This window comes from Myotis myotis, unplaced genomic scaffold, assembly GCF_014108235.1.
Source record: "Myotis myotis isolate mMyoMyo1 unplaced genomic scaffold, mMyoMyo1.p scaffold_m19_p_9, whole genome shotgun sequence".
Lineage (NCBI taxonomy): Eukaryota > Metazoa > Chordata > Mammalia > Chiroptera > Vespertilionidae > Myotis > Myotis myotis.
The window spans coordinates 12,814,481-12,840,876 of NW_023416401.1; the positions used below are offsets into that span (position 1 = coordinate 12,814,481).

Genomic DNA, 26,396 nt, shown 5'->3' on the forward strand with positions numbered 1-26,396 from the left:
GGCAGGGAGTCACAGAACTTCCGTGGAAAGTCACACAGCTCCGTGTCCAGGCAGGAGGAGAGAGGGCAAGTTGGGGGAGTGATGGGGTAGGGGATAGGGAATGGCATTCCTTCCTTCAACAAATGCTTGCTGAGCAGCTGAGAGCATGAGCCTCATGGGCAGAGTGTCTGTGGTTTCTAGAGGTGGAGGAAGAGCTGGGCCTGGTGCTCTCAGGGACAGCCCTGGGCCAGGCCCGGAGCTCACAGAGGGTGTAGGCCACTGAGGAGGTAGGCCTGCCCTTCATACTACACTGGGAGGTGGTCCCAGTTTGATCAGGGGTCCCAAGGACAGGGGAAAGCTGGGGAGGGGGTGGGTGGCAGCAGGAGGAATGAGAAGATTTGCAGCAACTGATGGGATCCTGTGGTGTGGCTCTTAACCTATACTGTCTTCATTTAATTTCCCCGGGCTCTGGTAGGGCAGGACCAGAAACCCTTTAGATCTTAAAAGAAGAAGAGGAAGGGATGGTAGGTAGGCGATGCTGTCTGGAGGCCACCTAGCACAGCGCTGGCACTGCATGGCGTTAGTAATTATTCCCAGTAGATGTTTCTGATGTGTAAGCTAAGGAGATGCCACCTTCAAAGCGAGCGGAGACACAGTCGTGGCGTTGGGATAGAGATTGGCAGCCCCTGGTAAGCACCCACGGCTTCGGAAGCCAACTTACCAAGCCATGGACATGACGATGACCGGGAGCAGGAGCCACCAATAATAGTCGCCTCTGTCCGAGAACACGGCCATCAGCAGCCCCACTAGCACCCCGTTGTAGCCCTGCAGTCCTGCTGCGATGGCCGACCTGGGTGGGGGGCGGGGAGGGAGGGCTGCTGACGTGGGGGCTCCCCAAGGCCCAGTGTAGGGGTGCTGCCTTCTCCAATTTCCTTCTCACTCAGATTTTCCTCAACTGGGATTGACTGCAAACACCTTCGAACAGATGCCCCTCCTCCCACTCCCCTAGATGGTGTGCAGCAGTTACGAAGTCACCAGGGGATGGTGGTTCCTGGTTACTAGTGTCCTAGTTGAGGGGTTTCTGCAGTGAGGGGATGGGAAGGGGCAACGGTCCCCGCAGGATTGGCCTCTGGCCTCATGCTGACCCTGGGGCTCCCGGAACGTACTTGTCCTGGCTGAGGATGAGGGCGGTCAGGGTGGACACCACGGTGCCCAGGCAGCCCGAGATGGCCCACCAGGGGTTCTGCACGAAGAGGCCGAGGATGATGAGCATGCCGCTGAGGGGGTTGTTCACGAACATCACCTGGGACGTGCCCCGGAGCACCCAGTCCAGGAACTGGAAGACGGGGGATTTGTCTGGAATGGAAGCAGGCAGGGAGTCGGTCAATGCTTGGGAGCAGAGGGAGTGAGGCGCATGCCACACCCGAGGTGGGTTTGCAGGGAGTCAGCCCCCCGCTGTCGCCTGCCACAGAAGAGAGGAAACCAAGAAACCGAGAGGGCATTTGACTGCCCAGAGAATGCTTCAGACCCACTGAGAACAGTGGTGGTCTTTAAAAAAATATATATATTTTTTATTGATTTCAGAGAAGAAGGGAGAGGAAGAGAGAGATAGAAACATCAGTGATGAGAAGAATAATGGATCGGCTGCCTCCCACATGCCCCACATTGGCAGTCAAGCCCAGAACCCAGGCATGTGCCCTGACCAGGAATCGAACCGTGACCTCCTGGTTCATAGATCGATGCTCAACCACTGAGTCATGCTGGCCAGGCAACAGTGGTGGTCTTTAGGTTGTTTTTCAAGTAGCGGGTACCTGAGCTTTCTGTGCCCCTGTGGGAATGGCATGAGCTGGGGGCCAACCAGTGAGGGGACGGGAAGGTGGCAACAGTCCCTGCAAGGAGTGGCTTCTGGCCTCACATTGACCCTTCCTTTCAAGAAGATGGATCTGGAAAAAACAACTCTTTCTGCACAGGGGTCATCAAACCCATGGCCTGAGCCCTGGGGAGATTGCCAATGAGAACCTCTTGGAACAGTAGACGCAGCTCTCCCTCGAGCTATCCAGGGGCAGGCATGCCCTGGACTCCCAGGGCTAACCTGCCTGGCTGCACGCAGAGACGGACTATTTGAGAGGCAACGCTGTGTGTTCAGCAATGAGAGCCCGCACACCTACAGGTATTGCATTCACATCCCAAGAGGCTGTGTCTGTTCTAACAGCGAAACGCCTACCTTTGAAAGACAAACATAGTTTAGTCTACAGAGAACCACAGCCAAGTGTGTCCTGGGGGACGGCTGGAGGGGACCTCTGAAAGGCAGGGTCAGGGGTTCCTGTCAAAGAAGCTTTACCTTTGAGCCCCTCTCCGCACTCCTTCATCTCTCCTGTGACGTAACTGAGGGCGCTACTGATCCTTTTCCCGCCGGCAGCCAGGTAACTCTGCATCCGGGAAGTCCTGGAGATGCTCGTGTCCACCTTTATCTCGGCGCTCTCCTCCATGGTGTCCAGGTCCTGCCCGGGGACGAGAGACAGGCAAAGGGCTCCCACATCTGCGCTTCTCACACCGAGAAGTGGCGCTGTGCTCGCTGGGGCCCAGGCTCAGGGTTTCATTTGGCATTCAGTGAGATTGCTGTTTAACCATCTCCATGTTTCTGTAGCCTAGAATATCCTTTGCTCATTATGTCACCTCAGTTAATATGAGCAACAATCTTGGAACCCAACAAGACAATATCTTTATTCTCATTCTGTGGATGAGGGCTCAGGCGTGGAGAGGTGTTCTTATTTGCAGACATCAAGGTCAAACAGTAGAATTGGGATTTAACCAGATCTTTATATTCTTAAAAAAAAAATTACTTCTACTATGCCACATGCTTTCCAGAAGAAATCTCTCCCCCCACCTAGCATTAAAATGCAACTGCTCATAAAATTAAACATGCAGAGATTCTGTTTCTGAAAATGGGCTCTAGCTTGTTTCTTAAATGCTTAAACTCAGCAGTGGTTCTCAACCTTCTGGCCCTTTAAATAGTTTCTCATGTTGTGACCCAACCATAAAATTATTTTCGTTGCTACTTCATAACTGTAATGTTGCTACTGTTATGAATCGTCATGTAAATATCTGATATGCAGGATGGTCTTAGGTGACCCCTGTGAAAGGGTCGTTCGACTGCCAAAGGGGTCGCGACCCACAGGTTGAGAACCGCTGGCTTAAAGGCTGGGTTTAGAGGAAGATGGGGGTGGGTGTGGGTGGGGAGAGATTAACCAAAGAACTTGTATGCATGACCCATGGACAGACAATAGTGTGGTGAAGGTCTGAGGGAGGGGAGTGGGTGCAGGGTGGAAGGGGGGGCAATGGGAAAAAAGGGGGACATCTAAAATATGTTCAACAATAAAGATAAATTTAAAAAAGAATTCAAATAAAAGGAATAGGAAACTTTATAAAGTAAACTGTGAAAAATGGACACTTTAATCCCAGGTAATTATGTTTCTGGAAATATGAATTTAAGAAAAGTTTGCCTAAATGGGAGATGCCTTTCCCAGACCTCGGCTCCCTAACCTGCACAGGCCCTGTGACTGTGGGGCGCTGCCCCGCGTTCCGGCCACTCATCACTTACCAGCAACTCTAGCGTGGGCTTCCGGTACTGATAGGGGAAAGGGTCTTTGGTTTGTCTCTCCTGGTGTTCACCTTTCCCAAACACTGCCGTTGGAAGGAAAAACATCGTCAGTTAGGACACCTCTACCCTGGCACTGAGCAGTGAATTCTGGGGAGGCCTCGCATTGGAATATGTCTTCCGCTTTCCACCGGAGGAAGCCCAGAACCTTGGCATCTTGCAGCTGGAAGCCCCAATCTTTTTCTTTTAATGGCTATGGACCCATTTGGGTAAAAATGAACGTCCTCATGTCAACATTTCACGGGAATTGGGAGTCCAGCGATTCAACTGGCCTTTAGTGAATAAGGTCTGACTTAGCTCACCCCTTATATTTTTTAGATGACTTGCCCACGATCCCCGAATCCAGGGTTCTTTTTCCTCTGCCTCATGGACAACACGTCGGTGTGCAAAGAAAGGAACTCTGACGCTATTGCTCATACAGCATGAAGCTGCCTGAGCCACGCAAGGGCTGGGTGCATTTGCCTGTGACTCTTCCCCACTGGGTGACCTTGGGCTGTTTGGGTCTCTTTTTTGTTGTATGTCTTGGAATTTTAGGTATTTTAACAGCAACTGCTGGTTGAAATAAGACAAGTGATATCCATGTCATTACTTGAATTGACTTTGGCGTGTCCTTGTAATTCTAGAAAACTCTCGTAAAGTGGCTCTAAACATATTTTTTCATCATTACCACACCATTTACTTTTAAAGATGACCCATGTCAGTAAGGTTTTATACATCATAAAAGAAGTTACGCCCTTGGAAGTTTCGGCATTGGTGCTCTGGTGCCCTCTCGTGGTCAAGTGTGAGAATGGCAGGCTGGGCTCTGAACGCCAGGCATTTTCACACTGAATAGGCCGGTCCCAGTCAAGATGCATTCATGAGTCCTCAGAGTGCTAACCGCTAGAAAGAATGCACCAAAGGCACCGTGTGCCCGCTCTTGAGGGAGCAGGGTCTGCAAATACCACTGTGGCTGGGCAGTTGCATGATGCAGGAGAAACAAGTTAATGTTTGGAAGCTTAGAAGGGAAGAGTGGGAAGCAGAGAGGATTCCTAGGCTTTGAGGCCAGTGTGTGTGATATCTTGATGGACCCGCAGCTTCTGTCTGAAGCTCCCCGCTGCCTGCTGGCTCTTCAGCAATTGGGACCACGCTCCCCCTCCCAGGCTCCTTTGCACTGGCTCTCAGCTGGGCCCTCCCCCACCCCAGCCTTGCAGCACATCATAGGAGGATGTTTGGAGGGAGGTTATTAACTTTTTGAAGCAAGCCATGCTCTTTTCCACACATGCCCAGGGCCCCTCACAAACACAAACTCCTGGGCTAGAGGGCCCTTGGGCTATCTCGATGCCCTCTACCCCGTGTGCGGTGTTTTTCCGAAACACCCCAGGCCCATGTCTCTGGGTTGGCAACTTTAGGTGTGAATGGATGAGGCTCAGAGGACCTGGAGCAAAAAGGCTCTTCTGGGAAGTGTGTGAGGCTGTAAACAGGGCAGTGACCTGGGAATGAGTTTTATCCGGTGCAGTGCCCCTCGCCGGCTGGGTACTCTGGGCAAGTCCGCTCTCCTCTCTGGGGTTTGCGGGCAGAATTAGATTGTTTTCCTGCCCTGGCTCTTCATGAGGCTGCTCCAACCTTGCAGCAGGTTTGGGGAGACCCTCCACCCACCCCCCAACTCCTTCCTGTTTGCCACAACATGTCCTCAGCTGCTAAAGCCACATTTCTGGCTCCACCTCTGGTTCAGCTCTGGCTGCCGCCTGGACCCCGTCTTGATCTTGGCCTGTGGGAGACCCGCCCTCCTGCCACTCTACCTGTTCCCTCGGCCCTGGCATCTCCACCCCTGCAGTGCTGAGACCGGTTCATCCCTGCCTCCCGGACCAGTGGTTTGGGATGTGGCAGCAAACAGAATCTCACGGAGAGCTTTTAAAGGTCCTTCAGCCTACCCAGGTGGGTCCCAGCAGAATTAAATTAGTTTTCCAGGATGCAGGTGACTCCAATGTGCAGCCAAGCTTGAGACCTCCTGGCCTTGATCTACAGAGCCTGCTGTCTGTTTAGTGTCCCATCCAGGGAGAGAGTGGGCACTGGAACCCATGGCTGTGGTCAGAGGTTGGCTGTGATAAGGACAGGCCTGACCCTCACGGTTCTTCCCACCCCCTGTGACTAGGTCCTAGCATCGTCCTCATTTTACAGATGGGTAAATCAAGGCCCCAGGAATGAGGGGAGGAAGCGCACACCTTTGCTCCTCCTCCGAATGGATGACCACTCGATGTGGAACACGCTCCTGGGCTTAGGGAGCACGGCCTCAGAGCCCTCATCGGCCTTGGGGCTCGTGATGACTGGCTGCTCCCCGCCGCTGCCTAGCCAGGGCCAAAACGAGACAGGTCAGCGTCCCACCCTGGCCCATACCCAGTGAGAGCCAAGCAGAGAGCGTGGGAAAATCACAGGCAGAAGCAGGAAAAGAAAGAGCGGTGTGGGTGTGGTCAGAAGCGGCATGGTGGTTGCATCATGTCTGTGAAACATCAGCTTCTCTACTTCTCCCATGAAGACTTCCACTCCTTTCCCCACAGAAACCAGACCCCAGACCCCTACCAGTGTCCCAAGACCACGAGCCAGGCTCTCAGTTCCCCAACGAGGAATCCTCCCTGACTCACTTAACGGGACCTTGGGTGACCTTGGGGTGGGCCCTTGCTGACTGCCTATTTCCACCCTTCAGCCAGTGCCCTGGCTGCCATCTGAGGTGGGGAGTCTATATGGGGCGCCCCTCAGTGCTGGTTGCACATCAGAATAACGGTGCTTTAAAAATGCCTGGACCTGACCCCAGACCATTGCTCCTTGGTCCTCACATGCTAAGTGTCAGCTACCCCAGACACACCCTGGGCAGAACAATATCTTGATCCTGCAGCATCACAGACTCAGAATTTCATGGAGCTTCAAGATACTACCTCCTAGATCCAGAGAAATGAACTTGCCCAGGTCACTGGTTCACCGTGGCACAGCCAGGAACTGCACCCAGGTCTCCTGACATCCACTGCTCCCTAGAGGCTGCAGAAGGCCAGGCTCAGCTTTCGTGCCCGGGCTCTGTGGGGCTCATATTACTATGAATTCCCAGAACGGATGTCCTAGTCATAAAAGACAAAAACCAATGGCATCTCTCTTTCCTTTAAAAACAATTCTTGTTTTTGTTTGGGATGAGTTGGGAGATGGATCCAAGTACAGTCTGACATGGTGCTGGTTCTGGGTCTCAGGGGGTGATACCGGACTGCCGGGTTACATACCATCTGGGAGGGCAGCGGCCCCACAAGATGGACCGGCCAAGAGTTGAGAATGAAAGGTGGGAACAGACACCACGAAGAAGGTGGGAGATAAAGTAACAAATTTCCTGAGGCTGTGAAAAAACTTAAAGCCAAGGTGAGAGCAACTTACTGGTACTGCTCCTTTTGGGACCACACAGCTGGGCCCAGGGACTGTGGCCACACCAGGTCCCACCTGGTTGACTAGAGGGCCAGGGGATGCTCTCTGGGGCCAGCTATGAGTGTGCCGCGGCACATGGTTTGGGAAGCTCTGTCCTTGATGACCTTAGCAGCTGAGTGGCTCCTTGGCATGCCATCTGGTGTTAGAATTACTGCCCTCTCCACTCTAACAAGCCTTTTAGGTGTCCCAGGGCATGTAGCTTCACACTGGGGCCGTTCAGGACCATTTCAGGGGCATGGTCCCTGCCCTCGAGGATTTCTTCCACCCATGTTTGAATAGGCAAGAGTCCAATGGTGCTTTCTGCCCATTGACTCCGAGGAGGAAAGAACAGTGATGAGCCACAATAATCTGCTTGGAAGCACTTTTTCTGGAGTCCTGCCCAATAGGACTCACACCCTTGCTGACTTCTGTGGTACAGAAAGTGCCAGCTGTTCAAGTAGCAGGGGTGAAAGGGACTGAGGGGTAAAAAAAACCTGTCAAATACAGTGTGGAAGCTCAATGCAATGTCTTTGAGAGGGCCAAACAATCTCAAAGCATCTATGACGTCTTTCAGAGGAAGAAGAAATGAGTAGTTGATCCTACTGAAGGTCAACCTTGTACTCAAACAGGTCCAAGCCGGTCCACTGTCTACAAGCTGTCTTTCTCAGGTGGATCGATGCTGTCCTTATATTACCTACAATGTTCAACATATGGAGCATCTGGAACGTACCATAAGGACCCATTTGTCATCCCTTCCCAGCTCCCTGGGTCTGCTATTCCTCCAGCCTACTGTTTGCGAACACACTCATACATCAAAAGGCGATTTCCCTACTATGCCAGCATGACTCTTTTTGAAGTGACACATTATATATGATCTGATTTTTTTCTATATCCAATTCTACATGGTTACACTTTGGTCACAAGTTGGGCATGTTTCCCTATGTAGAAATTGAGTGTTGCAGGTTGCAGGGCCAGTGCGTGTGTGTGTGTGTGTGTGTGTGTGTGTGTGTGTGTGTGTGTGAAAGAGAGAGAGAGAGAGAGAGAGAGAGATGCCTGTGGGTGGTAAATGGGATGATATCTTTTTTTCTGTGAAGTTGACATTTTCAAAGATCATTCTATAAACTAGCAGAGGCCTTGATTGCTAGAACTAGAAAGGTTTTGAGATGATCCATTCTAGCCCTCCCATTTTACAGATGGGGAAACTGAAGCCCAGAGAAGCTGAGTGACTTGCTGGAGTCCACACAGCTATTGTCTCACCTTCCAGTCCAAGGCTTATTTCCCTAGACCTCCCTTCCTCTGAGGGATTTCTTTTTGGCCTATCAGTTCAACCCTGCTTTGGGGGGATTCAAGAGAACCCCACAAGTCTTCCTGCACCTTCCTACCAAATCTGCACTGGGAAGGGGGTTGTGAGGGACGTGGACAGAGTACAGGCAGAGGTCAGGTCCACAGGAACACTTGGAGGTAAATTATTTGGAAGTCCATTTTTGTAAGGAGGTGGGGTATGAGTCACTGTAATCCTGAGATAAGCAAGACCTCATCCTCAGAGTAAACGCTTTAAGCTCTTTCTCTCCCCCTCCCCCTCCCCCTCCCACACACAGTTCACTAGTTGGTCAATGGACTTGCCCAGCCTTTGTTTGTTTTTGCTTTGTTTTTGGCTCATGCCATGGAGAAGACATTAATAAGCATAAATGAGTTGGTACCACCTTTAACCTCAAGATACCTTATGATGATTTCATAAGTGAGGTTAAAGAGTACAACAGTTAGAGCAGGCTATCTGTGATTGGGGTAACACTTGATCTTCCTCCAGAATGACTGTGAACTCTCTTCCCCCTGTTCTCAACAGAGCCCACCCTCAGAACTGTTAATCTCCCTGACTTTGATCCTCTCTCATTTCAATCCATTCTATGCTCCAACTACTGGACCATGTCATTGCCACTCTCTTACTCAATAATCTACGTAGCTCCCTATTGCCAAGAGTCTGACACTCATGTGCCTCTGCCTGGCTTTCCAGGTATTCCACAATATGACTATCTTCATCATCCAGCTCTTCCATTTCCTTCCCCCACACATCCTGCCTCAGTCCTCTGGCCTTATTGCAGGCCCTGTATGTTTCCTTCCTCTTCTTGCCTAATTTCTATCGACCCTTCAAGGTCTGGTTTATGCTCTACTTCCTCCATGGTGCCATCCTTGACTTACTTGGCCATGTGGATCATTCCATTCTTTGGATTCTCACTGCATTTGCATAAGACTCTAGACTACATCCTTTGAAGCTAGGGCCACAGTGAAGGTTTATATTGATAGTTACCATGCACACGAAAAGTTAATAAATCCTTTCCAATCCAATTAAGTACTTGGAATTATCAATCAAGTGACCTGTGAGTCTGGGCATTGATAGAAGGAAACTGAGGCCCACAGAGAAGTGGCCCCCTGAGGTCACATGCCAGTCAGTGGTGGAGCCAGGTTTTGACCTGGCGTTGATGCTTTACTCCTGCACTGCAGGTGTTTTCCAGACGACTGGAGCCTTCCCAAATGATATCAATGGACTTGCGACATTTTTAATTTAAAATATGATTTCATATCCCAGAAGGAGAAACAAACAAAAAATACCACCCAAAACAAAACACAAAAGCCAACCTGTGTATCATTACATTTGTGACACCCAATGAAAGCCCAGGGAAAGTTTTGGGCCATTGTACACTGGCTTCTTCCCTTGGAGCAACATTTCCATCACATCCTCTTCTCCAGCACCCCTGCTCCTCATTATCTATGGCAAACACAGCTATTTGATCATAAGCACTTTCTTTATTTCAGTACAGCCTCAGAATTCTTCTCAACACTGACAATCAACCAATTAGTCAGCACTGGCACTTGATAGTAAATTTATTTTCCCCTCTAACCTTAAGAAAGATGTGGATGCTGCACAAGTTTGAGAGGAGGGGTATGTCAAGGCCGGGGGTTGACAGCAGGCAGAGGCCTGGCCATGGGCACTTCCAAGCCTCACAGAATAGTCTTCGCTCAGCAAGTTCACCGAGGCTCATATCCTTTGGTGCCAGTTTTGGAGGAGATCACATAGCTGACAGGTTGTCCATTCTCTGATTAGAGAGCTTCAATTTCCTAGAATGTCATTTCTTAAGGCACTGCTATCTGTCTTCCAGAAATATCCACTCTCTGTAGCTACTCAGAGTAGGTCTACGGTAACCTAAGATGGCTATGTAAGAGAGAGCCACCAAGAAAACAGGTTGTTAAACTGGTATATTAAGATATTTGTGGATACTGAGATGGTCTTGTTCTACAGGCATGCCTGTGGAAGGCATCAGGACCTGAGGAGAGCGGCTTAGCTGCCTGGACCAGGTGCCATTGTCCTGGAAGTAGTAGGTAATGACTCTTAGGAGGAAGGTGTTCAAATCCACCCCATTAATACCCCACAGCTCAACTCAACATGGTGCTTCCCTGGGGACCATCCTGTCAGAACCGTGAGTTACAGAGTTATGGAAAGGATGACAAATAATACGAGGCTCAACCAGTGGGCAGGTCTGGCGGTAAAGGGATTCGAGGGCTGATGGGTTCACTTAGTTCCACCACCAGGTGAGCAAGAAGAGCTCAGGGGTGGGAGTTAGGACAGCTGGACCTGTGTCCAGGCTCTTTTATGATCTGGACAGTTCCCTGGACAAGCTGTGGTTTCCTCATCTACAAAGTGAGGGGTTTGAATTATTATTTTTAAAAGAGCTCTTCCAGTTTGAAGCTTCTGGAATCTAAATTCACTTTAGAATTCTTAGTAAAGATTCCTGTCTCAAGACTGGCCTCCCCCAGACACCAGAGCCCAACAGAAGAAAGAAACAGAAAAAGACCTCTTCTTTCTCTGCCTCTGAAAAGTCAGATGGTCCTGTTGCCTAGGGGGTGTACCTGGTCCATTTCTCTCCCCTGGGACCTCTTACCTGGGCTCCTTTTGATGTCCTGCACAGGCTGGAGGAATCTAGACCATTGAGGTTTGGGAAGAAGCTTCTTTCTGATTGGGTGGCGTCTCTGGTCCTCAACTCCAGGCGGTGGACTTCTCCCTAAACCCAAACCCCTTCAATTCCTGAAGCCCTCCAGCCCATCCTCTTGCTGACTTTCTGTAAATTCTCTTTGCATTTCCTAACCCTATGCCTGGCACATGCCTTCCAGTTGAGGAAGGGCACCATGGAGGACGAGGGAGAGAAAAGACAAATGCTCTCTCTGGCCTTCCCGACAAAGGATTACTTTCTAAACTCCCCAGGGAATCCCAGCTCCTGCTACCATGGTTCCCTGACCTGGTTTGATCAGGCAGATTTCCTTTAAAGGGGCAGAGCCGGGGACGCTCTAGCAGTAGCTTTCATGTCCTCCTTCAGGCGTTACCATCAGTTACTCCTCTCATTAGAATTCTCGCTCCAGTATTTGCCTTTAAAGCAATCATCTAAGAGTTGTCTCCTCAGGGGGCCAATTTGCTTTCTAACCTCAATAAACTCTCTCAATTCCCCATGCAGGCAGGCCACAGGCTGGGGAACAGTGTTGCCATCAGCATCTTGATGGAAATTTATGTACAGTCCAACACTGGATGCTGTCTCTCTGGTTCTGTGGAAATTTTCAGACCTTTCCTCCTTCTGCCTTCTACTGACTGGTGTCCTGGGGACTCACCATGGGACCCTCTCAGAGCAAGAAGGGAATGACCTAACCCCCGCCTCCAGAAAGGATGCCGAGCTCTATATATCAGGGAAGCCAGCCCTCCCAAGTCCCATGAGGCTGTGGGATCTAGAAGGCTGGGGTTTGGGGAGGGGGCCCAATCAAAACATGTTTTGTTTGGCTTTGTGTATGATAGGTCAAGCATTACCCTCCCCTCCCTTGGGCTTGTGTATCCTTCTCCTCTCCCCCTTCCCCGACTCTGTGACAGGGTGTGAGGTGGCCTACCCAAGCTCAGAAACAGAACCTCACGCTGCAGAAATTAGCTACACCTGAGTAGACAAACTCCACACTGACGTCAAACCCCCCTGACCACTGTGCCAGGTGTTTTGGAACTGCCAAAGAGGGGTCTTGATCTGATCACGGAGGGCCTTCAAAAGGAGGAAAGCAAACAAAGGTGAGGGTGGGGTGGGGGTGAGGAACCTGGCAGGCCCCACATTCCAGGGACAGGTGGGAGCTGACTGCAGACCTGTTTCCTGCACAGAGGGCCCTCCCTTGGTGTTGAAAGTTCAGGGCCCATGGCTGTCTGCTGACGACACTTTTTCTTATTCCCCAGATTACTGGTCTCTTGGTTCAGCCTTGGATGCCCATCCCTTGCCTTCTTGCACTGGGATCTCCTGAAATTCTTGTGGTTCCCTCACTCCAGCCCCCTAGGCACCTGCACCAGAAGCAACAGGAGGATTCTACCCATGCACAACATGTAACCAGTTTGAAAAGACAGGAAATGTCTATTCCAGAAGAACCATCCAGGGAGTTCACATGCCACTCCATGAGCCAAATGGAAGTGTAGTGAGTATCAGTCACACATACTAGAGTAGACACAGGGTGGGCAACCAACTGCCCTCCTGGAAAGCAGAAGAATAAGATGGAACCTTGTTTCTGACAGGTCCTATCGAAGACTGGTGTACAATGGCCCAGAGCTTTCCTTGGCCTTTTATTGGGTGGTACAAATGTAATGATATACAGGAGGGCTTTCGGGTTTTATTTTGGCAACTTTTGTTCCTCCTTCTGGGATATGAAATAATTCAAAACTAAAAAAAATTAACCAACAACTCCCCAAGATAACTGCCTGTACCTACAGATTATTCTCCTGAGGCTCAGTTAATCAGAATTCACTTCAGAACTAAGTTTCCAATGCTCATGGCTCCCTTCAACTCTACATTTCTACATCTCAGAGGGAGGAGGCTGCATTGACCACCAGAGTCTAAACTTGGAGAAGTTGGATTCTTCCAGAGGAAGAGGCCAGAGTTTATGAAGAATAAATGCAAGCTGAGCTAAATGTTCTCTAAAGAGCTACTTCCTTTACTTCATCTGTTCTAGCAGCCTGTGCAGCTGTAGGAGGTGCTGGGGGCTTCTAATTATTGATTCACATACTTTAAGAGGACTTTTCTGGTAATCTCTTCACTTCCCTCTTTGGGACATTGGAAGGACAGAAGGATTCCCTATGGATTTGTCTATTTACTCAGAATGGCAAGAGGCAGGAAAAGACAGGCAAGTTAAAAATAATCTCACATAAAAAAATGCCCAGCTGGTGTGGCTCAGTGGTTGAGCACCGACCTATAAGCCAGGAGGTCACGGTTCAATTCCTGGTCAGGGCACATGCCCGGGTTTCAGGCTCAACCCTAGCAGGGAGCATGCAGGAGGCAGCTGATCAATGATTCTCATAATTGATGTTTCTATCTTGCTCTCCCTCTCCCCTTCTCTTAGAAATCACTAAAAATATATTAAAACACACACACACACACAAATGCCTTTAAAATTGCCAAATGAGACTGAGGTTTATTGAGTAGAAATCATAGTCACCCTGAAACTACCAACCCCTAACTGGTTTTATACTGTAGCTGTCCCCAAGCCCTTGCAGCCTTATGACCCAAGAAAGCAAAGACTCTTACAGGAAGCACAAAAAATGGAAGCACATGGGTTTGATGTAGCCACAGATACAGGCCAGGAAGATTGAGTATCTTGATGGGCAGATATTAGAGGGCTGACCAGAAGAACCACCTGAGAGAGGAGAGTGATGAGGAGAAGGTGAAAGACAAGGCATAGCTGAGTTATGTTGGTCCCTCACCTTGCATCTACACGAAAAACCATGGTGAGCATTTTGGTAAACTGACCCCATGGCTAGCCAGTTAAGCCCTAGGACAAGCTGCAAAGGCAACAATGGTATATTTTGGGTACATTCCATCTCTATGTTCTTAACTTTTTGCCACCTCAGTAATATCTCTTCCTCATTCCTCTGTAGTCACCTAGGGCCATGGAATCACTGAAACTTGGAAGAGAAAGTCTACAGTGGTTATCTGGTCTACCCCCACCAAAGCAAGCATCCCCAACAGGCCTCTGGTTCCTGGCCTGCACTGCCAGAGCAGGGAACTCAGGGTTTCACAGGACAACTTCCAGTGTTAAAAAGCACCCCTCTCCACTGATTCAAAGTCTGCCTGCTTATTATTCCCTCCTCGTGGGTCTTGTTCCATGCTCCAAAGTAACTTTGAGTTACCACATGTGTTACCTCATACTATAGACCCAGTCATTTCTTCTTTTCTCTAAACCAAATGCAGCACCTTCACTAGCATTCCTGATGAGCCAAGGGGGCTTCAGACCTTAGTCACTCAGCAGACCCTTCCTTGCCAAAGACTCTCTTAAAATGTGCTACCCATTTTTTTTCCTTTGTACCCTCCCCTCCTTTTTCATTCAACCTATTTCCAGAAATAATTCCTTCAACCTAAGATGCAAATGACTGATCATGCTTACTGTGTTATCTTCCCAGAACTGTTTATATTTTAACAGGTTCAAATATAAAGGATGGCTGGGAATGTTTGGGCACAGGTAATGGCAAGATAGAAGACAAGAGGAGAACAGGCACTGAAAATTTCCGGGACCCTTAAAATCCTCCTCGATACTTTTTCTGAATAGGATACCAACCCAACAGATGATTCACTCAAAATAATGAAACTGGTGCTGTTAACTTATGTGGCTCAGGCAATCTGTGGTGTGATCTACATCTTCACCTCGGGTGAGACTACTCACCTGGCCAGGCAAATCCCCATAAAATGAATTCCTTGAAGGCAGGAACTGGTCTGAGTCTTTCCTGGTTTGTTGTCAAGTGGGGGCCTGAGTAACATATTAACAGTTCCTCATACGATGTCACCTGGGTGAATGAGTGAATGAGGTCAGGCCACAAGGCAGAGTTTCTAGGGCCTTGGCTCATGCAAGTTGGCAAGTGTTCTTGAGCTACCAATACAGGGGCCCATTAGTCAGGGAATAAGGGGAACGACAGACATTTGGGGCCATGAGTTACCAGAAGCTGTATCTGACTTACAGAGCAAGAGGGGATAGACAACAACAAAAGAATAATAGAAACACACGTGGAGATTCAATTGTGACTCCCATCCCAAAGATACTGCGAAATGAAAACATGATTTTTGAACTAAAATATTCAACTTATCTGTTGAATTGAAGAAAAGACAGGCTACTGTTGGGATCTGAGTCACTGGTCTAGAAGATCAGGTGGAAGAAATATCTCAAAGCAGAGCAAAAATACAAATGGTAAACACTGCGAAGGAGAAGAGCAACTTGGAGCAGAGACCAAGGAGAACTGACAAATGAATAATAGGCATTCCGGAAATAGAAAAAGGAAGAGAGAGAGGAAAAGCACTAACCAGACACACGTTAGCTGAAGAAAGGCTTGAGTTTGCAGCTTGAAAGGCAGTATTTATGGGAAAAGGCTTGGGCTTAACTTCATAAAATCCCTGAACTCCAAAGATAAGGAGAAAACCTTACAAGCTTCTAGAAAGAAAGAGCAGGTTGTTTATAAAGTGAAAGGATGATATTGATATTAGATTTCTTATTTGTAACACTTGGCAGCCAGAAAATGAAGACACAACACCTCCAGACAACTGAGGGGAAAGGCTATATAGCCCAGACACCCCAGCTGAAATGCCATTCACTTAGCAGGAGAAAGAAACTGTGGACATGCAAACAGTCAGAGAATGTGTCACCTGTATTCTGTCATATATTATTTGAAGAAAACAAAAAAGAAGGACTTCTAAACAGGTAATTAATGAATAAGAACCAAGATCACAAAACAGGGGAAGGTGATGAATAGAGAACACAGTGATAAAAGGTAACACGCCCAATATAAATAGTAAACTCCAAAGCCACAATGATAGAATTCCCTTTTTTTTTTTTGGTTTGTTTAAAAAAAGAGAAATATTGCAAGAGGAAAAAGAAATAATGATCTCGGCAAAATCTAGAGGTGGAAAATATTGGAGAAGCAAGTGTGTTAGGGATGAGGACCTTGGGGAGGAGTGAAAGTAGTATAAAGGTTTTCATTCCACAGGGTGAGCAAGGAGCATTGGCAAAATGGGGTAGCTTGTGTGGGTAAACTATTTAGTGTCTTGCTTTTATATAACAACAGAGAAATACAGTTTTGCTTATGAGCATTGGGAAAGAAACAGTGACCACTAGTGGAATGGAAGAAATATAGCAGAGCTTCCAAATGAACAAAGAAAGAAAAAGATAGTAACATAATCGAATGTGCAAAAGGAGAAAAGTTCAGAAAACAAAAAGTAAATAGTAAAAACAAAGTGAAATAAATAAAAGAAGCATATTGATTGTTACAATAAATATGAAGGGGTTCAATTATCCTACTAAATTACAGAACCACTTAGATTAGGTTAAATATAAAACATTGCTCTATGTTATTTTTAAGATATACAGTTAAAAGAAAATAATAATGGTTAACACAAAGGTATAAGAAAATATCAGAAAGTAGGTATGGCAACATTAATAAGCTGATATGAGGTTAAAAGCACTAATGAGCATAAAATGAGCAGTTGTAATAGTAAAAGATAAAATCTATGAAGAATGAATGATAGTCAATAGGCATCAAACAACATAGCTGCTACATATATGAGGCAAAGTTTACAAATACAAAAGAGTTTATTAAGCTATATAATTATAGTTGAATTTTTTAAAAAATATATTTCATTGGTTTTTCACAGAGAGGAAGGGAGAGGGACAGAGAGTTAGAAACACTGATGAGAGAGAAACACTGATCAGCTGCCTCCTGCACACTCCCCACTGGGGATGTGCCCGCAACCAAGGCACATGCCCCTGACCAGAATCGAACCTGGGACCTTTCAGTCCACAGGCCGACGCTCTATCCACTGAGCCAAACCGGCTACGGCTATAGTTGAGTTTTAATAAACCCATTTCATAATTAAGATCCCATGAACAAAAAATAAATAAGCACATAGAATAATTGAATGATGCAATTAATAAATCAATTTAATGTCTTTCTTTCAAATAAAAATTTGCATTTTATATGTCCAAAATCAATCAAGTAATTGGCTACAAAGAAAATTTCATAAAATTTTAAAATAGAGATTTTACAGGCAATATTCTCTGTCTTAATCCAATAAAACTAGGTATAGAAAGTTTAAAAGTATCAAAAAGTTCCTAAGTACTGGAAATTAAAAAACACATTCTTAAATAATCCTTGGATCAAAGGGAAATCAAAACTAAAATTACAAACTATTTAAAAACTGATAAAAGTAGAATACTTTATTTCAAAACCTACAGTACACAGCTAAAGGTGTACACAGGGTAGAATTAATAGCCTTAAATTCCTTTGTCATTAAAGGAAAAAGATCTAAAATGAAGAAACTTTACATCACTTTTAAAAAAAAGAACATTTAAACAAAACATGAGAAAACAGAAAAAAAAATCAATAAAATAAAGAACAAACTGCAACAAGTAGAAATAACAAGTTAATTACAAACTGCTTGTCAAGGCCAATAAAATGGATGAATCTCTCACAAACCTGATTAAGGAAAAGAGAGAGCAAAATCACATAAGATTAGAAATTACAAAGGAGACAAAGCCACAGATACACAAGAGACTGAATTATTGTGAAAACATTATGAGTAACTCTATGGCATCAAAAATTTAAAACTAAAGAAAATAGATTATTTCCCAGCAAACAAATTCTCAAGTTTGACCAAGAAGAAGTAGAAAACTTGACTATGTCAATTACCATAAAAGTGATTGGAAAGATGATTCGAGATACATGATTTAAAAATACAGCAGGACAATGCTGTTCCACGCTGACAATGAAACTCTTCCATGTAGCAGAGAAGATGAAAATTGGAGTGGGAGATGGTGAAGCCAGAGGGAGAGGAAATGATAAGATTTGGGGAGGGGACAGGGAAACGGGGTGTGCGTGATAAAAAAAGAGATTTTAAGACAGTGTTTCCTCTAAAGTCCCCTTCTCCCCAGTCCCACACTTATATTCCTTCTCCCTTTAATGACTGCTTATTAATGTTCAGCCACAAACACTTATGTTCAGCTTTCCAAAAGCCTCTGCTGGTATTCGGGGTGATAGTAGATAATATCAGTGGCCTGCCCTCTTGCAACCTCATGCTGGTGGTGAGAATGTGTAAGTTTAGGTCTCCTGCCTCTACTCATTCAGGGCGTCAGTGAGATGGGGAAGTGCTGGTGAAGGTGGGGCAAGGTCACTCCAGGGAGCTCTCCTGTCCCTTGAGACTATTTGGGCTACTTCAGAGGACATCTGGGCATCTGTCCGTGGCCTGTAGACAGTGTGATCTGCACGGGGCAGACTTCTCAGAGGCCTGGGGATTTTTACTTCAGCTCAAACTAGCAGATAATTTGTTTTTCTATTTCTACGTAAATATCTGGCCATTTTGGTCACAGTGTATAATAGACTTTCTGGGGGCCCTGTGGTTTTTCCAGACTTGCTGGGCATATAATTTTCCTTTTTCTGACTAACTTAACTTTTATCCATTTGTCTTCAAATGAGTTTGGCATCTTGTAATATAGTTAAATTCTTCATTCCTGGAGGGGAGGGGAGTTGTTAAAGTGGAAACTTGGGAGGAAAAACCCCCCTTAAAACCTAGATCCCTGTGATCAAAGTGGTACCTCATAAATGACAAACTATGAAGTGGGGAGGGAAGAGAAGAGAGGGGAGGAGATAAAGTTACCCAAGTGAGCTGAAAGAATTTTCATATCCAACTAGTTTTCCTCTCCCGGGAATCCAATAAAAGACAGTTCAGTTCTTGGGCGGAGCTTCTCAAGGGCTTAATGGAGAGAAGAGGCGATTTCCTAGGGCAATGAGCGGGGTATCTCTGATTCTGTTATCTCTTGTTAGAATACCTTAGGGTCTCCCTTTCATTTTGGGTACTTGTGCCCTGCTGGAAGCCTGGCTGGGAACTGAGCCCCCAGCTTCCTACAGAGGCCTCTGCATCACAGGATGGGGGACTCCCTGGCCTTCACACTCCCTGCCAACCCTGAGCTTCTATGAGCCTCCCTGCTCTTGCTGCTGGAAACTCCTGGGCTTCCGAAGGGTCATGGTTTTTTCTTCCTTGCACGGTGGTGAGCCCGCTGGCAGAGGGGGAAACAGAGTGAGGAAGTGGAGGACGGCGAGCCTTAGGAGTGGTTCCCAGACATCTGTGTGGAAGGAGGGACGGTTAAATCTGCACCTGCTGGCACACATCACTGGGTCTGTCATTCTCTGAGGGCATCAGGGTGCATCTTCCTGAGTCTGGTCATACTAATCTCACTTTCTTGTGTCCCCTCCATTTCCTAAGAATTTTCACACTATCACCCGGCAGGTACATGTCTGTGGTATAGAACCTGGTGGTGTCTTTTGGGCCTGCTGACTGCCCATCCATGCCTGACCATTGTTATGTTGACTATGTGTAGCAGGCACTGACATACTACTGCTTGGAGGCCACATCTAGCTTGCTGTCTGTTTGATAAAGTCTTAGTTGAACTCAACCACTCCCATTCATTTATATACCATCCCAGGCTATTTTTCACTACAACAATAAAGTCGAGTATTTGCAAAAGAGACTATGGCCTCCAGAGCCAAAAATATTTGACCCTTTCCAGAAAAAGTTTGTCAACTCCTGATCTATATACAACTAAATACTAAATGCAAGCTAGTTACTGTATTAATTGGAAAGGCAAATTATAAAATTCATGAATAATTGATTGTTTATGTAAAGTCAAGGTCAACCATTGAAATATCAGATCTCAAAGAGCCTCCAATACCCATAAGCAAATAAGAAAATGGAACAAACTTGCCTAGCTATTCACAAATGAGCTCAGGTATTCTCCTCAACTGAAATTTCTGCCCAATGTTGCTGGTTTGAGTTACACTGAGAAACATCCTTTATAATAAAAGTCACATGTAGGATTCTAATTAATTAATTCCTTCCTACTATGGAATATCACCTTGCCCTTTACTCTTGACCACTAAATGTTTGAGACTCCTTATTTAGACACTTCCAGTGCCCTAGTTGTCCCTATTTCAATTTTAAAACGTTATCAGTATAAAGTTTTATGCAAAGCTGTATGTGCCCATCAGCTAGTAGCTCTGTGTACTATGGTGCCTTCAATTATTTGCATGTGTCCCCTGAATTTTCACTTACTCTGTGTCTGCCTAGGAACTACTCATTAAGATCAATTTTACAGCATCTATTATTTAGTTAAACATGCCAACAAGATTATCTCTAAATCACCTTCCCCAAATACTAAATACAAACAAATAATATTCTTGTTTTAAGTCAATGACTTTGAAAACACATGCCTTGCTTCTAACTCCAGTAAGCTTGTTACCAACTTCCTCTAATGTCACATGATGGATAGCTATGGCAATTTGGTCAGAGAGAGAAAACCAGCATCAGGAAAGAGAGTTGTTGGTGTTTGGTTTTGCACAGGTGCAAGGAGAGGCAAAGAAAGAGGTGCTGTAGCTGATTGACCCAGAATCAAGATCACAGGGAGCAGAACAAGGCTCAGGCAAAGAGCATTTCTGCCTAGAACTTGGCTAGTCACCGCTGGAGGACTTCTCTTCTTCAGTGCTTTTCAAGGTCAGATAATAGATGCGGTTGGCCTCTGGGTAGGTGACCTTGCTGAGGGGCAGCTTGTAGATGGCGGGGTTGTTGGTTGTCAGGAGCATGAAGATGAGGGTGGAGAGGCAGAAGGCCCAGGTGCCTGGTGGTACACCAACCTGGAAGCAAAAGCACTGGTGTCTGAAAATGTTCCTAGACTCCAGGGACCCTGGGGGAGAAGGATGTGGTAGGGGTTGAGGTTGGGACAGCTCTCCTAGTGACAGCATTGGTTTCTGGAGTCATAAGGACAGAGGAGTTGGTCTATGAATTTGAGGTGTTGTCACCTTTGGACACAACCAGAATCTTTTAATGATGGAGCTGAAAATTGGCCTAGAAATGATGGTCTCCAACATCCAGCCAAACACAAGTACTATCTGTGCATCCTTGTTCTCCACTATTGGTTGCATCACACACACACACACACACACACACACACACACACACACACACACACCATGCACACTTTAGAGGCAACTGTACCCAGTTGCCAGTGCTTCTCAGGAAAAACCCTAGATAAACCTTGACAAAGGCATTGTGCAGAGTATTGGCTACTATAACCCCCTCAGGATTCTTCCTTAAGACTCCAAACATCCCGAAGCCCTGGCTAGGGACGGGCACAGTGTTCAGGAGAGTCCGAACTTACCACTGCCATTATGTTGGAGAGGGCTGCTCCCATGTACGCACAGAACAGGGCTGCAGAGGAACAAGGATCACCGAGTCAGCTCCCAGGGCCCACCCCTAACCTTCTTCAAGAGCAGGGATCTCAGCCTGTCTCCAGCAGCCTCAGTGTCTATACCACATCTTGACATGTGGCCCATCTCCCACCAGACTGTGCATTCTCTGAAGGCAGAGGGTAAAACTTACATATCCTTTTATCTCCTCCCATTTCCATGGTGGCCTTGCATAGAGTCAGGGGTCACTAAGCATCTTTCACTTGTCCACACTGACTTTGAGATGGTCGAGCACAGGCCTGAATGATTTACCTGTCTGTGGGGTGAGTGGTCAGACTATATAAGCTCCAGATAAGGCCCCTCCTGTCCAAGATTCTGAGCAACCATGATGCCATTGGACCTTCAACAAGTCCCATCAGAGTTGGACCTTATTGGACCTTGGAGCTCATTCCTAGGAGCCAATTATCTGGGTTCAATCACAGGATGTGGGCCCCCAGGACAGTTAGGGAGAGCTGCCATACCCCTGGTGCCTCTGGACAAGCTCCTTCTGCCCCTGACCCTTTGTTCTCTCTGTTTCTCTTTCCAGAACACCTTCTCCCCTCTCTGCCTGTCCAGATCCCACCCTGAAAGTGTTGAGATGAACCTCAACCTCCCTCTGAAGCCTCCCCAGAAGGTTCTAGCCACAGGAACCTGCCACTTTTTTGAAGGCCAAAGGCAGTCCTAATCTGACCCTCAAAATACCTGGTGCTGTTTATTTAACAAATATTTACTGAGGTCACTGTCTCCATACCCACCCTTGTGCTATGCTGAGGGGGATATAAGGGGCATGGAAGTCATTTAGCATTTCCACACCGAAGTGGGAGAAAACAAAAGGAAAGCTCTCCTGGATGCGATTCTGCCCTGTCTCTAGTTTTGCTTATTAAAATCCTGCTGTTTGCAGAGAATGTAAGCAAACCAGGGCAGAAAGGCTGATGGAAAGATGGGCCTGGGGTTTGAATCCTGCTTCTGCCATTAATAGCTGAGTTCTAGGTTCATTAATCCCTCTGAGTCTCATTTCTTCATCTGTAAAATGGGTTGACAATCTATGCCTGGTAGTGATCTTGGGAGGATTAAGAGGGTTCATATGTTTATATGGCACAGAGTGTGGTGTGGGTGCAGATATAATGATTATGCTCAATTTCTCTTCGGACACAGCATTCTGTCTTTATTATACACATTCAAGCTTCCATAAAGCTATATTATATTTTTCTTAGATCTCAATGCTCCCAAGTACACCATCTCATTAGATCGTTCCAACAATCTTTTTAGACATCACAACCTTAATAACTGTGCAATGGATCCTCTTTTGCTAGACCATGTCCTCATGACACTACTGTGTCTTCCATGCCTCGCCTTGGGTCTGGAACTTAGTGGTGCCCTACAAATCGTTGTTGAATGAAGAGTTACTGAGAGTAGGAATGCACTATGTGATGGAGGAGGCACCTCAAGTCGCCCAGCTGTGAAAGACCCAAGCCACTGGTCCTTCTATCACTGTTCTCACTTCTGATTAGTGGTCACCATGGGTTTCATCCCCAAAGGTAGGTGTCGGGGAGGGAGGAATAGCAGAGTGACTTGGTTGTCAGCTTTCCCAAATACTCACCACAGACGAGGGCCAGCAGGTGGGTCTGCCAGGTGAGGGCGTAGAACATGCCTCCGATGGCAATGCAGGCAAGGACACAGTTGTAACTCCAGAGGCCCATGTAGATCGTCTCAAAGGGTGTGGCCACTGTCAGGGCTGTGGGATAAGGTGTGGTGTTTCTGGTTGGTTCTGGGTCACAGCACAAAGGCATCTTGTGGCTGGTGCTGGGACCAGGGTGGCCTCATTCCAGCCTTTCCCCCTGACACCTGCTATAGCTACCCATCAAAGGAGCCTCTACAGATGGTGCCTGGTCTCTGGAAACCAGCAATGGGAAGAGAGCAGTGGTTTCCAAGCTGGTTTTCAAAGATTTGACGCAGATCTATGGCTACTTCCAGCGTTGGGGGGAGGGCAAGGCCATGGGACTCTAGCCCTCTCTTTGGCCAGAGAAGCTACATTTTTAGCAAGAAAGATTTCAATTGAAAACATTCTGCTTCAAATGGTTGAGAAAAAGCATGAATGTGCATGCATAGACATATGGAGATGGAGAAGTGATACAGCAAAATGGGTGAGATGTGAACAATCGGTGAATCTGGGTAAAGGATTATGGGTGCCCCTTGAGCTACTTTTATTTTTGATAAGTTTGAAATTTTTTCCAGGTAACTTTTTTTTAAAGTTCTGTTTCTAAGACATTTTTGCAAAATATTGGAATGAGTCAACAGGTTCCTATTCCCAATGCCCCGAACTCTAATTTCTGACTCTGTTGTCCACATACACATATATAGGTGTGTGTACACACATATACATATATGTAGACATACTAAATTACATTTTCAAGTGGCAATACAATTTTTGAGAATATTTTTTTCTTTTAGCTTACTCAAAATTTCAAAGTGTTGGCTCACTTATGCCCCTGCCTATCAGCTTCTGCTTCTACCCCTTAGCTCCTAGGGGCTCAGTCTGCAAGCCTACTGGTCTTCATTCCCCTTGCATCTCTCCATGTGTCCTGCTAATGCAATCTGCTCCCTTTGGAGAGTCAAGAAATGGAGAAGTAACCTGTTAGGGTTTATGAACTCCAGTGAAGATAGCAAGTCTAGAGTATTTGTTATGTGTGTGTGTGAGAATGACCGTGGGAAAATGATCCCTGCAGAGAGGGGTGCTGTCCTACCTGCTAGCATCCCCACGATGGAGCCAATGGCTGCATGCAAGCAGATGAGTGGCGAGCAGATGAACAGAGCCACCAGGAACACACCACCTGTCCAGGGATTGTCACAGCCGTACACCTGGCCAACCCCGACGGGGATGGCTTGTAGCAGCTGCAAAGTAAATAGAATCTAGGTCACCGGAGTGTGGGCTGGTCATGCAAAGACCAGACTCGGGGCCAGGACTGAGCCATTCCTGGGGGGTGGGTGGGTAATGGGGCTGAACGGGAGTATGGCTGTGCCCTCCAGTGTGTGAGAAAAGATGGGAGGGTGTGACCTGGAACAAATAGCTCCTCACTCCACCACCTTGCAGGCATCTGAGCATTGCTCATGCAAAGCCAAGCAGGGCTCCCCAACCCAGGGGCTGGCAGGGTGTTTCTGAGGGACACATGGCTTCTACTTTGAGGGAACCTCCTCTCTAGATTACCATTGGGGATTTCAGTGAACTATGGGAAATCCTAGAAAAACTCCAGGAATATTGGGACCATTCAAGGCCATTTTGATGGATGATGGTCCAAAGGTCACTTAGCACATTGGTGGCCAAGCCCAAGCTACAGTCTCTGAGCTTGACCTCTAGTCTCTTGGTGGCTGCTGCACATTCAGTGTTAGCCTGGGGACTAGGAGGCCCTGGGAAGGAGGAGCGAGCACTCAGCACTGAAGAAAGTAATGTGAAGAACGTCTGGAGAACAGCACAAAGCCCAGCCGTCCCTGAGCTGAGCGTCATTTGGTGATGTTGGAATTGAAGATGATTAACTGGCAGTGATGTCAGATGGCCTTTTTCCGCTCAAGCTGAATCACCCACATTCTGGCTGTCCTTTGAGGGTAAAAAGGAAGGGAAGGAGATCGGCAGGGCAGGGAGAGCCCTGGCCTGGGGCTTGAGGGCTACAGCTTTCAGGGGGGCTCTGTACAAGGTTGTGTGACCATGGGCATGTCACCTCCTCATTCTAGGCTCTGGTGCCCTCCGCTCTAATGAGGATGGCCCCGCAGATGATCTTCTAGCTTTAAAATCCTGCAAACTCTTTTTTTCCACTACCAGATCATATAACCTTTTTGAGTACAGGGCTCCCTTGTGGCAGGGTACTTAATAGGTGCTAAATAACATGTATTGAATAGCTCGGTGGTTTTTAAACTTTGGGTACACAGGAACCACCTACATATCTTTAAAACAATGTTGATGCCTGGCTCCTCCCAGACTTCCTGACTTAACTGGTATGGAGCATGACTGCGCCTCAGGGGTTTTGGATGTGCAACAGAGTTTGGGGACCAATGGGTTAATTATTGACAATCTATTGTAGATGTTGGGAGTTCATTGTCTTTCTCCCATTGGTGAAATTTTGTACTTTTTTCACAGCTTGATTGAATTATGGAGTTAGTCTGATTTTTTTTTGCTTGGGTAGTCTCCCAGAGCTTTTAGGAGTTGTCCACCCTTGTCTCTGAGGAGGCGGCCTTTTAATAACCAGGCACTGTCTGGGCTAGACCCTACAGACTTGTGCAAGGAATGACAGGGTAGGGGCCCTGTGTTATTTAAAGGAACCTGAAACACTTTGTGCCAGTCCAGGAACCTCAGCTTAAGTGGGGGGACAGGCTGGAAAGCTACTCAATAAATATTCCACAACTTCCTGAAGTCTGAGGAATGCTGAGGGGAATCGGGCTCCCACCTTCCATCTGGGAACACAGATTTTAAGCCCAAGCAGCCAAGAATGAGAGGAATGAGGAAACAAGCTGACTTGGAAAGAAGCCTGGATTTAGAATGAAGATTCCTTCTACAGGGACTTGGTGAACTATAGTCCCAGGAGGCCTGCCTCCCCTCCCCGCTGCTTTTCAGGCCATAGCTGACACCCTGGTGTGAGGGGAAGTCAGGTGTGCGGTGGAAATTTACTGAGCGCCAGGCTCCTCATACTCTGGATAATCCTCATGTAACAACAACATGCCTGTTCAACAAAAAGGAAGTCACTCCCCTCATTGTTTTAAAGAGAAAGAGGGAAATGGCACTGAGTCTTCAAATCAGCTCTGGATGGTAGAAGAGAAGCCTGTTGTCAGAGTGGTGGTGGGGTGGGGAGCTCAGAGAGTGTGTTTGGGTTTCAGGGTACGTGGATTTGGGTTCTACCACTTTCTAACTGTTTATTTGGAAGGTGAACAAGAGCCATCTCTTCTTTCCACCCTGGCCCCCTCAGTGATGAACTGTACAGTCACACAATACAGATGGGTGGGGCCTTTCTCTCTGGCAATACCACATATCACTGCAGCTAT

General features: G+C 47.0%; 1 protein-coding gene across 6 annotated transcripts in view; it reads right to left on the minus strand.

Moving 5' to 3' along the window:
- The window catches only part of SLC14A2 (solute carrier family 14 member 2), a 383,545-nt gene that overhangs the window by 7,289 nt on the left and 349,860 nt on the right, over window positions 1-26,396 (minus strand). For 3 of the 6 annotated variants that reach the window (XM_036323003.1, XM_036323001.1, XM_036323000.1), the window contains exons 9-17: window positions 24,113-24,260; window positions 22,969-23,103; window positions 21,302-21,351; window positions 20,603-20,777; window positions 5,839-5,961; window positions 3,581-3,663; window positions 2,321-2,480; window positions 1,146-1,335; window positions 701-829 (exon numbers count right to left, since the gene is read on the minus strand). In XM_036323003.1, coding sequence (XP_036178896.1) covers window positions 701-829; window positions 1,146-1,335; window positions 2,321-2,480; window positions 3,581-3,663; window positions 5,839-5,961; window positions 20,603-20,777; window positions 21,302-21,351; window positions 22,969-23,103; window positions 24,113-24,260 — 1,193 coding nt within the window. Of the gene's footprint in view, window positions 1-700; window positions 830-1,145; window positions 1,336-2,320; window positions 2,481-3,580; window positions 3,664-5,838; window positions 5,962-10,989; window positions 11,746-20,602; window positions 20,778-21,301; window positions 21,352-22,968; window positions 23,104-24,112; window positions 24,261-26,396 lie in introns of those variants that run through there. The other 3 variants (XM_036323004.1, XM_036323006.1, XM_036323005.1) reach the window with 3 other exon arrangements.